The sequence below is a fragment of the Acanthopagrus latus genome, chromosome 3 (assembly GCF_904848185.1).
Source record: "Acanthopagrus latus isolate v.2019 chromosome 3, fAcaLat1.1, whole genome shotgun sequence".
Taxonomy (NCBI): Eukaryota; Metazoa; Chordata; class Actinopteri; order Spariformes; family Sparidae; genus Acanthopagrus; species Acanthopagrus latus.
Window position 1 is genome coordinate 22,510,566 of NC_051041.1, and position 15,815 is coordinate 22,526,380.

General features: G+C 41.3%; 1 protein-coding gene across 1 annotated transcript; it reads right to left on the reverse strand.

Moving 5' to 3' along the window:
- Positions 1-8: 8 nt before the first annotated feature.
- On the reverse strand, positions 9-15,349 carry cpsf1 (cleavage and polyadenylation specific factor 1). The gene is made up of 38 exons (XM_037092311.1): positions 15,167-15,349; positions 14,398-14,563; positions 14,279-14,306; positions 14,039-14,172; positions 13,864-13,944; positions 13,589-13,740; positions 13,222-13,368; positions 12,935-13,074; positions 12,654-12,764; positions 12,460-12,553; positions 12,291-12,378; positions 11,755-11,910; positions 11,513-11,564; positions 11,349-11,422; positions 11,190-11,264; positions 11,015-11,095; positions 10,605-10,700; positions 10,318-10,497; positions 10,015-10,156; positions 9,668-9,846; positions 9,300-9,439; positions 9,025-9,205; positions 8,712-8,918; positions 8,534-8,623; positions 8,300-8,446; positions 8,057-8,209; positions 6,910-7,026; positions 6,514-6,604; positions 5,389-5,473; positions 3,635-3,776; positions 3,363-3,515; positions 2,736-2,912; positions 2,332-2,398; positions 2,201-2,248; positions 1,952-2,107; positions 609-738; positions 343-481; positions 9-253 (listed from the first exon to the last, which is right to left on the reverse strand). The coding sequence occupies exons 2-38, from the start codon at positions 14,539-14,541 to the stop codon at positions 206-208; spliced, it is 4,425 nt and encodes a 1,474-aa protein (XP_036948206.1). The 5' UTR covers positions 14,542-14,563; positions 15,167-15,349; the 3' UTR covers positions 9-205.
- Positions 15,350-15,815: the final 466 nt, after the last annotated feature.

Below are 15,815 nucleotides of genomic sequence, written 5' to 3' on the forward strand. Positions count from 1 at the left end.
ACAAAAGATTTGTGTAAATTACTTTTACTGATTTTTGTTTTTATACAAAATATCCTAAGAAAACATGGCTGCCCTCTTTTTTTAATTTTTTCTTTTTTTTATCCAACAAGTAAGACAAACAATTCAGGTTCGCACAAAGAAAAAAAACATTTCTCCTTCCGGTATAAAAAGAGCGTTCAGTGGACGAGACGTGGGAATGTGGCTCTCAGAAGTGAGCTGTGACTCTGTCCATCTCCAGGAGGTCATCCAGGATCTGGAGATGAAAGGAGGGTAAAATGAGAGGGACATCAGAGTATGAGGACTGACTCCACTGCATCCTCTCTTCCGTCGGTGTGTACTTACTATGTCCTGAGTGGTACCAATCTTCTTGGCGAGCTCACTGCGCTCCATCGTGCTGAGGTACAAGTACTTGTTGAGGAGTTCTCCATCCAGGATGTTTCTCACGGCGTTCTGCAGGGATCGCCTGTCAGAGTGCAGCATTCTGGACCAGAGACCCAAAAAGAGTCAGTTGTATCGAATACAACATTAGCCACTCATACTAAATTATGAGTGGTATATGATCCAAACAGTTGCTAATGATGTGGCGAGTACTGTACATAGATACATACCTGAAGGCCTTTGGGTTCAGACCAGCGTGATGAGGCAGCATAGTGTTGAGAGCATTCTGCAACATCAGCAGACGGCGATAGGTCTTCTCCTGCATGGGGAGGAGCAAACCCATGCCTCCATCCAGGGTTGCTGTGGGAAAACAGATGCATGCAATACAGATTTAGTCCACATTTATCATTTGGGAATTTGAAGCTGATTTCTTTCCAATCCTCTAATTTCCTTTTTTGTTTTAAATGATCCTTTCATTGAGTTGAACAATTTAATCATTCTTAATATCTTGTACAATTGTAACAGCGGGTAATGCGGTGAAAACAGATAATACAAAAACAAATAAGGATCAATTTACTACAAATACAGGTACAACATATAAAATCAAATACATAATATAAAATCAAACTTAATAGAGGGAGAACTAAACCGTATGACTTCAGAACAGTCAAATGACTTTACAGGAAAGGAAAACAGCAATTCAAATAAAACAAATGATGGTTGTATTAGATTAATGTACACAATCCCGATTTCCCATGGTTTTCATAATCTTGTCGTGTTTCAGTTGAATAGAAAAGGTCATTTTGTATCATTTATAATATTATAAATAATGTTACTCTACTTATCCACTGTAGGTGCATCTGGATTTAATTAACCACTTCTTTGCTGCCAACTGTGCTTATAATACCAAATAAATATCTAACACGACAGCTCCAATCTTTTCATTTCCCTGTGATTTAGGGAAGCCTCATTACAGTAGAAAATTCAATCTTTAAATGCATGACAAACACTATTCTTGAAATACACATTATATAATTTCTTTTCAGTCTGCAAGTGTTCCAAATTCTGTAATGCATAAATCACTAAAATTACCAACTAAATGTGTGTCCAATGGGAAAAGCAATAACTTAATACAATCTTATCTTCTGTTAGTGGAACTGTATTGACGTGATGATACCATCATATCAAGATATCACTTTATACACTTTTGCTTCTGCTTAACTGAATAATTCAAAGCTAACTGGAAATATGAAATGTATCCAAGCTTTTTGACCGGTTTGGGCGATTCTTGCTGACACCCTGTCCCACTCACTGGAAATAGTTTATAACGGCCTAATTTATCAATCATATGCTGTTGGACAAATTCTTCATTTGTTTTGCGTAAATCCTGCAAATGATATATGTGAAGTTCGTTCTATATTTGTGCAAAAATCTATCAGGTCACTTGTCCCAGAGCTATGTGGTGTTTTTTTGCATATAGAGTTGGGAAGTGAGATTCAATCACAAGTTGTCACCCGAGATGCAGGTTGAGACGCAACTCACTCGGTCGCTGGCTAAGACATGTGACACGTACCGAACCACGTGATGTGCTTGTTGTCCCATGTCAGAGACTTTTTGCTGCCTGTGTCCAGGGCTCCTCTGCACGGCATCCGCCAGAAAGTGTTAATATTCGCTCCAGCGTTGAAGTCGGCTCGCCTCAGCAGGCGCATTCCTCCAAAGCTCTCCTTAGCTGCAAACACAGACAACGTATCACATGAGTGGATTTACATTTGATACAGAGTTACATTAGATTTGCCTCACGTGTTCCAACATCATCACATACCTTCAGGTAAATACATGTAAACATATAGGTTCTTGTCTCGATCGGACACTAAAAGGCAAAGAAAATAAAAGGGACATGAGAGTTTTGCAGAAATGTATTGAATTTACTTGTAAAGGCTAAACAAACATTACCGAGGAAGCCAAGCTGGTTGTTATCCACCATGAATTCAATGCTGTAAACCTCCAGGGGCTTTGCATCCTGTCAGCAAAACAATAAGAAAACAATTAGAGACAGATACAGTCCCCGAGACACAAGTGAATCCAAACACCCACAGGCAGGAGACACACCATCAACACTGACTTGTACATCTAAATCAATACTGTGTTTTCTGCAGGCCGCAGGTTATAGTAAGTAAACACAACACTGAAACCTGATTGTCTGGGTCCAAACTTCTAATTGGAAAAGGGTGCAATGAAATGTCTGCAATAATTGAAAACTGTCTTTGATACTGAAGAAAATATGGTTCATAAACAAACCAATCCCTTTTATAATCACGATACAGAAAATGACTGTTTCAGTGGTGTCACTTCCTCACCCTGCTGACGAGCGACAGCGTCTTGCTCTCCTCCTGGTAGCGGAGCAGCGAGATGCTCTTCATCAGATCTGCGGCCAAGATGAAGTTCTTGATGCTGAACATCTGGTGGATGTAGAGCTGAGTGTCGATGAAGGCCATGCCCGTCAGGTCATTGTCCTTCAGGACCCACAGGAAGATCTGCAGTGGACATCGAGGAAGTTACACCTCATTTCTACACCCAACATTAGTAACCCTTTCCCACGGGTCAAAAATCCCACTTAAACCCGCTAAGATCGAGTTTCTGTGTGCAATGGGACTGTTTAAACTCTGAATTTATACCCTGTCAATTGACTGGGCAGTAGACACGGGTTTTTATCACCTCAGCTATGATCAGCTGTGATCTACACGTAAGACCCGGGCAATAAGTGTTTGGGGTAAATAGGCAAATTTTAGTGGGTTGACTCATGTTTAAAAACCTGTGTAGACCCACTTATTTTTGGTGGAAAAGCAGTTGATTTTTTCAAAATTGACTTTGCTTTGTGATCAGTTTACGGCAGAAATTAATGTTTAATTTCTTTTCAAATCCAACTCTATTCAGTGTGTTTTCTAATTTGAGTTGTGTGAATTCCCAGAGTTACGCTGAGACACCTTCTGTCCGATGGCTGACACCAGGTATCCGTTGCAGTGGCACATAGCCGTCACCGGTCCCTTCTGTTCCTTCTCATAGAGCACTTTGAACTTGTTCTTGGTAAGCGGCTGGCCCGGCTCTGGCACCACCTCAATCACATCCAGGATCACAATCTGAACACAAGAATCAAACAATAGGCCATCAGCAGATGTTTTTGTTTCTTATTGTCACCATTTTGTACAAAAAGAAACAAGTTAGTGTTGTGGTGTAATTGTTGCTAGGTGCTGCTCACCCGGCCCCTGCAGGTGACCTCCTCCCCCTGCATCAGGCAGGTCCCTGCTGCGATGTAGCCCTTCAGCCCGGACACCGTCTCCTGACTCCTAAGAGCCACCGTCTTCATACAGGTCACATGTTCCCACTCGTCCAGGTCGAACCTAATGCAGACAGAGAGAGGACAGCTTGTCAGGTTTGTCTTCTTCACAAATGGTGAATTTGACTGACATCTGATTGATGAGACATCTTCTCACCCAATATCAATGTAATAAACAATATCATGTTCAATTCATCTGCCACAAATTTGATGCTGTGTCATGGCAAACTGGATTGTGTGTAAAAGTGTCAACTAAGCATTTGAGTCTCCACTGTGTATTGGATGAATAAATATTGTATTAATACACATTCTGATTGGCCACACTCTTCAGTTGTTTTATATTGTTTTAAACACATAATCAAACACACATCTGGTATAACAGTAAGCTGACCAGCTGATCCTGATGCTCTACAGGAGAACTGATCAAGTCAGTGCTGCATTGTGAATAGCAATCAAAGTTTGTCGGACACCTGTTGAAGAAAGTCTATTGTTTTCTTCTGCAAGTCCTTAACAATGTTCAATATTTTAGAAAACAATTCAGATATCTGCTAAAATCAAGGCCCAAGGTGATCACAAACAGAATGTGTCAACCTAAACACATTTCCACTTTTAAACCAGACAAGCTAAAAGTTGAAAGAGAGAGCTTAAAATACATACAGTCGATTGGATCCGTTGTTTCAAGATGGATTCAAGTGCCCTTGAATTTCTTCAACTGACACAATTTATTGCATGCTGGAAATCAATTAAAATGAACTGCTAAAATGAATGTGGACAAAGGGCAAACACAAGCATCCTTGGGGAAAAAATGCTGCATGCTGCGATATTTGTAAAGTGACCTCACTGACTCATCACATCAAAAAATGGGAATTACATGGTGCATGGTCAGCTGACACTGCAGGATGACAACAAGCAAGGAAAAAAGGAGTGGTAGAGAAGATTTCTCCTCCTCTGCATTTTGCCTAAAATAGTCAGGTGGTGCTGAAAGACTAACAGGGAATATTGAAGGAAAACAAAAAGGATGATCTTCGCTTGAGTGTGTCTGTCATATTTTAAAGGTTCTGTGTTGTTATAGGCTTTAGAACCAACAGGATGCTCAAGTTAGCAGAGTGCATGACTCAAATTCACTCTGTTTACAAGTGCCAAGGTTGCAACAATCCTTTGCTTTCTTGGCTTAATAATACATCTCAGTAAAAAGAAAGGCTAAGTTAGAGCCAAGATAGTGATGCAGAGTCTACCGCTATTAGTTTACATACAGTATTATGCTGAAATTCTGCGAGCCAGACTGACTTCAGTGCTTCAGCTCCTCGCACAAAACCTCACGGGGTGGTGGGTAACGATTATGCAGAGCAACTAAATGACCAGGGACTTGTACAAATGACCTGACATTTCCAACTGACCCTCACCGAAATGAGGGAAGGCAGCCATGTGAGACTACACTAATTGTCTACACCTCAGGATAAATGACCCAAGATTTTCAATTAATTCCTGCAATTCTTTAGAAGCTACACAAAGCCTCCACTGAGATGAGCCGGTGCAGAGAAAATGAGAAAACAAAAGAGTGGACCTCTTTATTCATAGGTGCCCAGTGTCTATTAAAACAAGACTTTCTCAATGATTTTGCAAGGAGCACTCTTGTTTTGCAGAGGGGAGAGCTACATAAAGAAAACAGTTTGTACCGCGTGTTTGGAATGGCCTCCCAGCTGACTGGAGAGATGAGCTGGATGGAGAACCTCTCCTGCTGTGGGTTAATGTAGCGTTCATCTGCAGTGTGACAGAGGAGAAACATCAGTAATACACACACATATCTGTGTTCAAGTGGAAAACAGTCAAATATGTTTAAAATAGGTGCAATTCAGGTCTTTATTAACTGTCAAAATATCAGTGAACTAACAGCTATGAAGCACTAGCTGAACAATACATGCCTCTCAACAACTTGGTAAGTGCAACACATTAAAAACATATTAAGATTGAAAGTTTGTAGAAAGTGGTAAGGGAGCAGGCATTAAACATCAAAATAGTGTTTGAAAATGGCTGGTGAATTTAGGTGGTTGAAACAGTTAAATAAATTAATTCAGAAACTAATCGATACTTATTATCTTGCTATTTATCTTACTGTATATATTTGTACTAGTTTCATTTATTTTCTAAACTTATATAGTTGATTTCTATTTGTCAAGCTAATAGCTGCTATCCAAGTTTCATTGTTTTTGAAACAATGACAGTAAACATCTATTCTGTTTTGTTAGCTAAAAGAACTGGATAAATGGTTGAGATAGGTAGCTATAGGAAACAAATAATTGAAATAATAACAATAAATAAATAAATGGCTGTAAAATAGTTAGATAACTGTATGAATAAACGGTTAAAATAGTTAGCTTAGGAAAAAAACAAACCAAAAAAACAATGCATAAATGGTTGAAATATGGAGCAAAGCATATCATTGAAAAATTGGATAAAAGAAATTGATAAATTGTTGAAGGAGTTAGCTAAAAGGGACAAACTATTGAAATAGCTAAAAGTTATACTTTAATTGGTTAAAATAGTACCTAAAAGCATAAAAGCCTAAGTAACCAATAAACAGTTGAAACGGTTTGCTAAAAGAGAGAAATAATTAAAATAATATATGTAAATATGAAAGACAAACTAAATTATCTTATTATTCCATGTAAATCATGATTTTTATATTCATGGCAGGAGGTCTTGTTGAACAGGTACTTCAGTTCCCCTGAGAGGGCAGTGAGTATGTATGTATGTATATGTGTGTGCGTGTGTGTGTGCATGAGCGCCTGTTCATGTCTGACCTCGTTCTATGGTTTCGTACTCCTTCTCCTCTCCAGTCATCCTGGGGATGCGTGTGCAGAGCTCTTTCACACTGGTGCACACAGCATACACCTAACAGGGGAAAAGCCAAAATCACACAGAAAACTTTACATCAAAGACTAATCCCTTCAAAGTCACCCTCATTGATTTTTTCTCTCGCAGTACGAAAAACTTTCAGGCCAGAGGGCTTTCATCTCAAACTTTTTTCAAAGCCTCACGATCGATGCGCTTTTATTTTGCATCGCGTTATGCAAGTGGAGGTGTGTGTGTGTGTGTGTGTGTGTGTGTGTCCAGGGAAAGTGTATCAGCTTGAATTTGTGTCACGTCGCTGCTCTGGTGTCCCTGGTGCTGTGTGGGCTGAGTGAGAGGAGACTTGCCTTGGACTCGACGTGGTAGGAGACGTAGTGGACGGTGCACCTCAATGGGATCTTTCGTACAGGCCAAGGGGCATCGTAGGACAGATAGGTGGGCAGGACGCTGATCCTCAGCTCGCCCTGTAAGAAATACACATACACACACACTGAAAACTGCCTGAGGAGTTAGAAATTACAGATAACTGTTCCTTTTCAAATTTGCTGAAGCTCTGATTTGTGTCTCTGGGTTAGGGTAAGGGTTATCTCATGGGAAGCACCTTCTGGTGTGACCAATTATAGAAGCTCCAATTCCACTATGTCTGTCAGGAGGCAGACCAAACATACTGAGTTGCATGGGCCAGCCTTTTATTAACACCCCTGGTGGGTGCCCTATTTGACATTCTTGCTTTCTTCCCTGTGAAATTATTAGAGTTCCTCAAATACCCCGAAGTCTGGATTTTCATTTATCTGCTCTCCGATGCAGCTGCATGGTGTCACCAAGCGAGGATTTTGGAAAATCTAATTTTAGCTTATTTGTCGTTGGTTTAGGTCGATGATATCTTCTTTCGCCCAGCTTCCACCTGAGTCTATGGTGTTTCAAAGCCAGACAGCATGTCAGGGTGAGCTGTGTGTCCATTATCACTTGCTGCTAGTCGTTGGTTTTATTTAGCTATAGCGACCAGCTCATCCCCTAAATGGAATGCTAGTTGACCATCAGACAGAGAGAATCAGTTGAAATACTTACATTACTTACTTGTATATAATAATATCAATAAAAGTTTTTTTTTTTTTCTAATCACATTTTATCTTGTCAGTTCAATTCATAATACTGTGCAAAAGGCAAAAAAATACGTTTTGGTGTGATCTGCTGGTAGTATGCACTTTGATGTCACTAAATATTGCTTTAAAAACCGCACAAAAAGTGGTCAGTGTCTCCACATTCTCATTCCTGCAGGGCTTTGAAAGCCCCAGAAAAACAAATAAGTCTCCTAAAGTCCAAGATATTACGACTACCACTACAAATAGTAATAAAAACTTGATAATTTAATAACATACGCAAGTTATACCAACAATAATCTTGCTAAAAATAAGCTATATCTTGTTTCCCTTTAGAGGGACATGAAAATAAATATGCTAGCAATACCAAAGTGATGGTATCTCCTCTGTGTACCTGTTTGTTGAAGTAGAGGAAACCTTTGGGGCAGTTGATGTTATGGAAGGGTGAGAAAGACTCGATGGGGCCATCAATGCTCATGGGGTGAAGCCTCATGGCTCCACGAGACGTGACCAGCATCCAGTGAGGAGACGGACCACAGATAAACACCTGGGACAATGAGGAAATGTGGACATTTATTAGGCTAATCAAAGAGTATTATTAAGTTCTAATATCTGTATATAAAAAAAAGTTCCTCACCCCTGAGTATCCAGAGATGTCCTCAAAGTATCTGAATCTGGCGATCCGACTTTTGGCAGCTGCGCTCTCCTCTGTGGCCCCGCTCTCTGATTTCTTATCTTTCTTCAGCTTTGATTTCTTCTCTCTGAAGTTTATGTTGTGGGGCACCTGAGCAGAGGGAAAGTAGCACAGTAAAGACTCACTTCGTTCAAACTCGTCTTGATTTAGTATACCTTTATTGGTCTGAGGGCTTACTTTTTTGAAGCGCACTTTCAGGTTGTTCTGTGGCTGCTGCTGATCATACGGGAACGCCTCATAGATCAGAAGCTCCTGTTCGACGTGGACCTGGAGCAAGGAAACATTTTGTCATACATGGCTTTCCTTCAGTGTCAGTATATTCTTATTTTCTCTGTATGAGGCAGAAAACACTCACCAGTAAATATGGTCTGCTGTGATTGTAGCCGAGTGAAACCAAAGACACCTCTTTGACCAGTGGGATATCTCCTTGACGTGTCACTTCCTCTTTTTTACCTTCCCCTTGTGCTGCTGACTGGCCAGACGAACTGTCCACCAGCACTCTCTGGCCAACTGGGAAGTTCTTCACCAGGAACACCAGTCGCCAGTCTGGGAGCTGGTAAATCTGATTAAATTAAAACAAGGAGTGTGAAAAAGGAAGTATGGAAACAGCACTTTGACGGTGATTATCATAGTTTACATAATCCCCTGATATAAAATACAGTTCATACCTCCATTACACCATTCTCCCTGGTGATCATGCACCAGTGGCTGGGCTCTGCTTTGCTCCAGCTTCCGTCACTCCCAAAAGCCCCTGCTCCCATGTAGCTGCGGCCAAATTCGTCCTTCGAAGGCACCGCACCAGCGTTTGAGTCTCCATACAACATTTCTTCCTCATCATCCACTGCGTTACTGCACACAGATTTAACGATAATCAATCCATCCATCAATAATCAGGACATGTTGCGACCGGTTGCATGTTTCAGTATGAAGGTGATGCTCTCACCTGAGGTCCTGGATGATGGTCTCTGCTTCAGACTGACTCCTGATGATGGTGTCCTCTTTGACGGAGGAGTTAGCTTTGTTTTCTGTGGTGAACATCCCACTGACATCTCTGTACGCACACAGCGCGATCACACGGGATTGCTGTTGAATGAGAGGCCTTTTTAAACAAGCTAATTACTGTTACAACCTATTCAGAGAATGCTGTGAATCTAGATTCTGAATGAGGGGTGTGTTGTGTTCCATTATTGAAGCTCAGTACTGAACAACAGAGCCAGCTACTCCAGATCAGAGCTTCAGTTTGGCCAGCAGGGGGCAGATTTGATTAGGAAAAAGACTCTATAAGTAGTGATGTTCTGATGGTTCACTCACAGTGGGGATCTGTGGTTTCTGCAGGGCCAGCCGGTGTGTCTTTCCCATGTAGGAATCAGTCTTCAGCACAAACATGGTGACCACGCCATCTGCTGTCATGATGACCACGAAAGGGTCTGCCACAGAGCAATGCACTATGGGAGAGCCCAGGTCCACAGGGATGAAGTGGAGCTGTGTCACTGTGAAAGAGAAAAGAGAAACAGACTGTTACTATATTCAATACCTTTAAATAAGCTTTGATATTATACATGTATTCTCCTTTACTTCTTATTGTTACTGAAACAAGCAAATGTGAAAATGTAATTATTACTTGTTTCACCTTCTCCATTTTTTGCATACTATTTTACCTCCTTCCAGCAGCCGGATACCCATGGGGGACACTTGGATGATGTACTTGTTGTCACCAATGTTTCCAGCAAACACAGTTGGTCCCTGGGTGGCAAAACCACTCGTGTCCAGCTCCATGATCTCCTGACCTGTCTGAAGGATCTAAACACCAACACACAATCAATTTAGTTCATTTAGAAAACATCCCAATGGTATAATAGATCTGGTTTAATAGTTTTGTTTTCCCAAGGATTAAACAGTTCATCTTTACATTTGGTCAAATCAAATTAGGACATAAAATTTGTATTGATGTGCTTTTTTACCATGGTTGAGTCCTCCCTGCTCAGAATGAGGAAGCCGTGCTTCTTTGTATCATCCTCCAGCTGAGGCTCAGTCTTCTCCTCCACCTCTTTCTCCTTCTCCTCTTTCTCTTTCTCTCCCTCTTCACCATCCTCGCCGGTCTCCGTCTCTGCCCCGTCCTCTGAATCATCACTTTTTGTAGCCTGGGAAAGGAGTGACAAACATCTTACTGCAAAGAAAAGGCGCAACCTATGAAGCAATTAACACAGTGAAAATTAATTTGTGAGAAATACAGAAGCTTCCACAGTACTTTTTTGTCTTCCTTGACTTCATTTGAGATGACTGTCCACATGTCGTGGCAGCCTGGCAACTCAAACGTGGTGACTACTTGGGGTCGGATGCTTCTCTGAGAAAAAAATGGAAACAAATCATAACACATTTCCAGGTTTTAGGCGCTTCCATACATACCCCACAACATGCTAGTGTTACAAATTAGAAGAATATTTGAACTGTGAGCACGTCGGTTTGTGTCTGGGGTGTTTACAGGCTACTCCGTCGATCTCTGAGGCAGCCCTGGTAGACCCAGACTTCACTGTAGCACCATCAATGGACCTGTGGCAGACGGCCCTCGCGACCACAGGTTTTAGGATGGTGCGGTAACATTTATCATGAAAATATCTAACAAGCGACACGTGCATTATAACAAAACATAGGAATTACCTGAAGCACAGACAGCGCACCATTCTTGCCATAGCCAGAGCACACAACAACCTCCAGGTCGGGCTCAGGGTTGCTCTGGAACTGTGGGGAAGATAAAGTCAGAAACCTTAAAATACAATTGTTGAGAGAATAAATGCTCGGTAATAGACATTAGGAAGCATTTAACTGTTTGTACCTCTTCAGACAAGAAGGCAGGTTCACCCATGGAGGCCATTGCACAAGGTCCAATGTTGAGTATGCTATCACACACCTGGGTAAAAACACAACCCTCAGTCAGCTTCATACAAAGACATAAAAGGCAACTAAGATTTTGCCATTTATTTATTTTTTTAACCTCAAAGGAGTAGGTGGCCAGTTGAGTGCCTGACTGGGCCTCACTTCCGTACACTTCAATCTCATCCACCTCATCTGTCAAAACAAAGAAGCAGAGTGGAAACAGAGGTTGGCAGATCACACACACGTTTTCTGGCACATGTCATAAATAAAATCTGACCATACCAGTCCAGTTGGTGGAAGATTCGACTCGCTTCTTTTTGCTTGGTGGTTCTTCCTGGAATTCATTAAAGATGATGATTTAGTTTTACAGGGGGACAAGCTGTCAAACAAGACGGGATTCCTTCTGACACTTACTCTGAAAACCTGTCAAGCTGTACATCAAAATTAATGGCTGCAACAACAGGAGAGAAGGGGAAAATAAAGTTGGATTTCAGTGGTGCTTCACCACAAAATCACAAACATACCTGTTTATCTTTCTCCTTCTCCTTCTCTCTATCTTTGTCCAGCTTTTCTTTGCCCTCCTCAGGTGGCGTCTCCTGAAGTTTCTCAGTGTACTTCAGCAGCAGAGAGTTTCCGAGGCGGGAGCCCAAGAAAAGGTAGCCCGGCTCCATGGTAACCATCTGGAGGAGGAGAGCCCAGAGTGTGAGGCATTACTTTGACAGACTGTCTGTTCTCAATCCTCTAAAAGCTGGCGGACTTCGTATAAATTCCGTATTTAGTGCATACCCTAAAAGGTTCACTAGATATAAGACACTGCCTTCAGGGTAAGAAAGGGTATTTTCTTGGGAGATTTGAGCACAAAAAGCTGAGAGCCATCTAGTTCCATTATATTAGAGAGAAGGCAGACATCTTCGACCTACACCACAATCTGGATGGATTAATTATATTACCGGTAAGAGAAAAAAACCTGTATTATTGATTTTGGCATTAACTGCACTTTTGAGATGGAGACTTCCTGTCTCATCAGACCCTGTTGCCCATTGTGACAGACAGAACTTACACAGGTTGTCAGGACACTGGCAGCAGCTTTGTCGAAATGGAAAGCCCGAACACTTCTCATGCCGTCAGTAATGAGGGTCAACACGTAACTGTAAGACAACCACAGTTAGCGAAGAATCATAAATTGCCAGCATCGCTCATGTACATTCTGATGGTATTGACAAACTTACATTTCTCCTCCTTTCAAAGAGATGACCATCTTGTCATAGGCAATAAAGTCAGACTGGGAACAGTCAAGTGTGATCTTCACTTCTTCCTGTACACCTGGGTAGCCAAACCATGTTATCCAGTGATGAGCATCACAAAATATCAAAGGTATGTTAAGTCCATATGTCCGGATAAAACTGCAGATAAGCACACTTACGCAGAGGGAAGGCTGTTGTCCCGTTCGTCTGGGAATTGAGAGAAACTCCATATGGTGGAACACTCTGGTTCAGATACAGCAATGAATTCACAGCAAACACCACCACACCACCTAAAAATATTTGATATGTGATCAAAGGAGCAACAACACCAAGCACCAATAATACAAAACACTTCATCATAATGTACACTCATATTGACCGTTTTCAATCAGAAAAGATCTTTACATAGAACTAACCGGACTGTACATAGAGAACAGAAAAGAGAATTCAGTGAGCTCACCAATTGGCTTGGGGACAGCCATGACCTGCGTACAGTCAAACGGCAGATTACTGAGAGACCAGATGACAGGATGAACCTTCTGCATTATGTTGAGGGAAATGGCAACGATGCTGCAAGTGTCCTGACGCACGGCCACACGCCTGGCAGAGTGATCGAAAAACACAAGTTAAACATGAAATCATTTATTTGTAGCCAACCAATACCTGCATTCAAGACCACATTGTATAAATATGTACTGTTTGAATAACATAAAAAAAATGTGTTCATAGCTAATAATTTGGACTGACCCAGGCCATGTCTGGTTGGGCTCAAACAGGATGAGCAACGTGGGCTCATAATAGCCATGGAGGAACTTCATGTCGATGATGTTGAGCAGCTTCTCGTCCAGCTCGCGGACGTCAATGATGTAGCTGGGCAGGAAGCTGGATTTAGGTCTGTAGATGCAATAAGAGATAAGTGGTGCTGCAAATTAGATATTACACGTACATTCAAACCGTGGATACACATAGTGCTACTACAATATTAACATTTGACCTTAACAAAACCAAGATACGTTTTCAGTCCAACAAAGGAATCAACATTTAAGTATTTATGGTTCAGCGAGGACACCAAAAGACAATAATGAGCAGAGTTTAGAGTGAAGTGCAGGCTTACCCTTCTCCAACTCCACCCTCCTGTTCATCAGTTAGAGTGTCCTTCCTGAATGGCAACACCACCAGTTGGGTGCCGTATACAAGCATCACAGCACAGCGATTCTCTGGATCTACACGGACAATGGGAATATGTACATTCTGTACAAAACCATCCTGAAAATGAAAAAAAAAAAAAAAATGAGGCCAAATCAGTTTAGCAATTCATTCACTTGAGCAAGTCAACATCTAGTTTGAGTTTTCAGCCATTCACTGTGTTCTTGTTTCTACTGTACATACTCTGAGCTCTGGCTCCTCAAAGTAATGAAGAGACAGCGTCTTGAGGTCATGTGTCCCAGGGTCGTACTCCACTACAGACAACTGGAGAGAGGACAAACACACCCAGAGGTTAGTCAAAAAGAATTTCAGGCTGTTAAAAACGCTGTTGAACAGTGCACGGCTTGAACAATGATACCTTGGCATCTTTGAAACTGAGAAGGAGTGCATCTCTGTTGGCTCCAACGAGCTGTACACTGGCCATGGACATGACATTGCCAAAGAGAGAGAAGGAGGCCACCTGCTCAAGCTTCTCCTTGCGAGATTTGGAATCTAATAGAGGAAAGTGTGAAGTCAGACAACAAATTCACTCTCACATTAAATTAATATCATTCTTTAACAGTAACAAATGTACTTTCAGTGCGAAGTGTGGATGTACCTGAAGACTTGTCAGCCTTTGATGTACTCTGAAATTATGACAGAAATATAGACATCACAAAAAGACTTTAATGGTTGTATTTCAAATTGCCACAATGAAGTATGGAGACCTATGGTTACCTCCACATCGTGGATAATCCTGTAGACAAACAGCTGAGATGTTCCAGCAACAACCAAGTTCTTCTCCTTGCTGGATATGAAGTTGCAGTAGACAGAAAACTCCACTGCAGTGGGGGTGTGTGCTTGTCTGTACACTGCATACATCCTGGAAGGGTGCCCTCAGCATCTGACAGGTGAGACTATTCATGTCAACTTCTCTCGAGTTCATTTTGAGAGCTGCGACTTGATTAAGATTCACAGAACTGACCAAACACTTGACATTGCTCTTCTTCCTCAAGAGTAAACTCGGTTAGTGTCAAGTTAACTGGCTAGCAGTGGGAAACAATGGTAAGCAAAGATGAAGTTACTCAGTGCAAAAGCATCATCATTCAGAAAAAGTTTATCTTTACTTTCTAGCTAAATATATAATAACAATACGTAATCAACAAACGCTAATTAGCTTGTACTTTACCAAAAGTAACGTTGGAGTTTGAGCCTTGGCATCTAGTTAGCTATATAATCAATACTTCCCGTTAGCTAGCGTATATTTAAAAAGACAATATAACGTTAGTGGCAGTAGCCATTCAGTCATGTTGTTTTGACTAATGTGCGTTTTCGCTAACTGTTAGCTTCAGAAAACGAACGTGTGGATAAGCCGGTAGCGTTAGCTATCTTAGCAACACTAACGTTACTATTTGTAGCTAGCATGTTAGCTGGCATGGCATCGCGCCTGCACCCGATGGTTTTATGGCATATTTGTGCAAATTTTGAATTAAACTTGCGAACGTACCTATATGAAACACGATATCAGAGTCTGCAGCTTTATTGTTCCTTCCTCTTTGTACATTTAAGGTGTCATGTTGTGTGGGATACTAACTTAAGTTAGCTAGGCAATTGCTAGGTAAGCTAGCAGTTATTTGCCGTGTTGTGTTGTGGGAGCGCCAGTCTTCTTCGTCTTTTCTGTTTCCGGCGGACTCGTGACTCCGAGGTCTGCTGCCGCCCCCTACAGTTTGAAATGAATGCCCATTTTTATAGGAAGGAAAGTTCTTCCCTTCTTCAGCCTTCAAATCAGAAGGGTACATGGAGACGATCACAGGAATATCATAGTCAAAGAAATTATTGGCATGTGTTACTATGTTCTGGTAACATAGTTATTCCAATAGTTTGAGCAAAATTGCCATAATTAATCCTTTTTCAAAGCACAAGTCTTTATAAATGAGGGGCTGGAACCATCAGTCTACTTGGAGTTCACAGATCTGTCAAAAGAGTAGGGATAATTTTGTCTCAATTTATTTGATGAAATTTGGCAAGGACAAAATGGAGGCCAACATAAACTACTCTTGAAATGATAAACTTCACTTTTCTGTTACAATTTCTTTAAAATCAGTTTCATTTTATAGAAAACCACTGAGTTGTGTGGTGCATGAGAGAAGTGTTGT

What these genes read in the sequence shown, in the direction of transcription:
- cpsf1 (XM_037092311.1), bottom strand. Translation starts at nt 14,541, where the DNA reads ATGTATGCAGTGTACAGACAAGCACACACCCCCACTGCAGTGGAGTTT. An exon ending in AAAGGCTGACAAGTCTTCAG is followed by an intron (nt 14,173 to 14,278) that starts GTACATCCACAC and finishes TTCCTCTATTAG; the next exon opens with ATTCCAAATCTCGCAAGGAG. An exon ending in ACATCTCTGGATACTCAGGG is followed by an intron (nt 8,210 to 8,299) that starts GTGAGGAACTTT and finishes TCATTGTCCCAG; the next exon opens with GTGTTTATCTGTGGTCCGTC.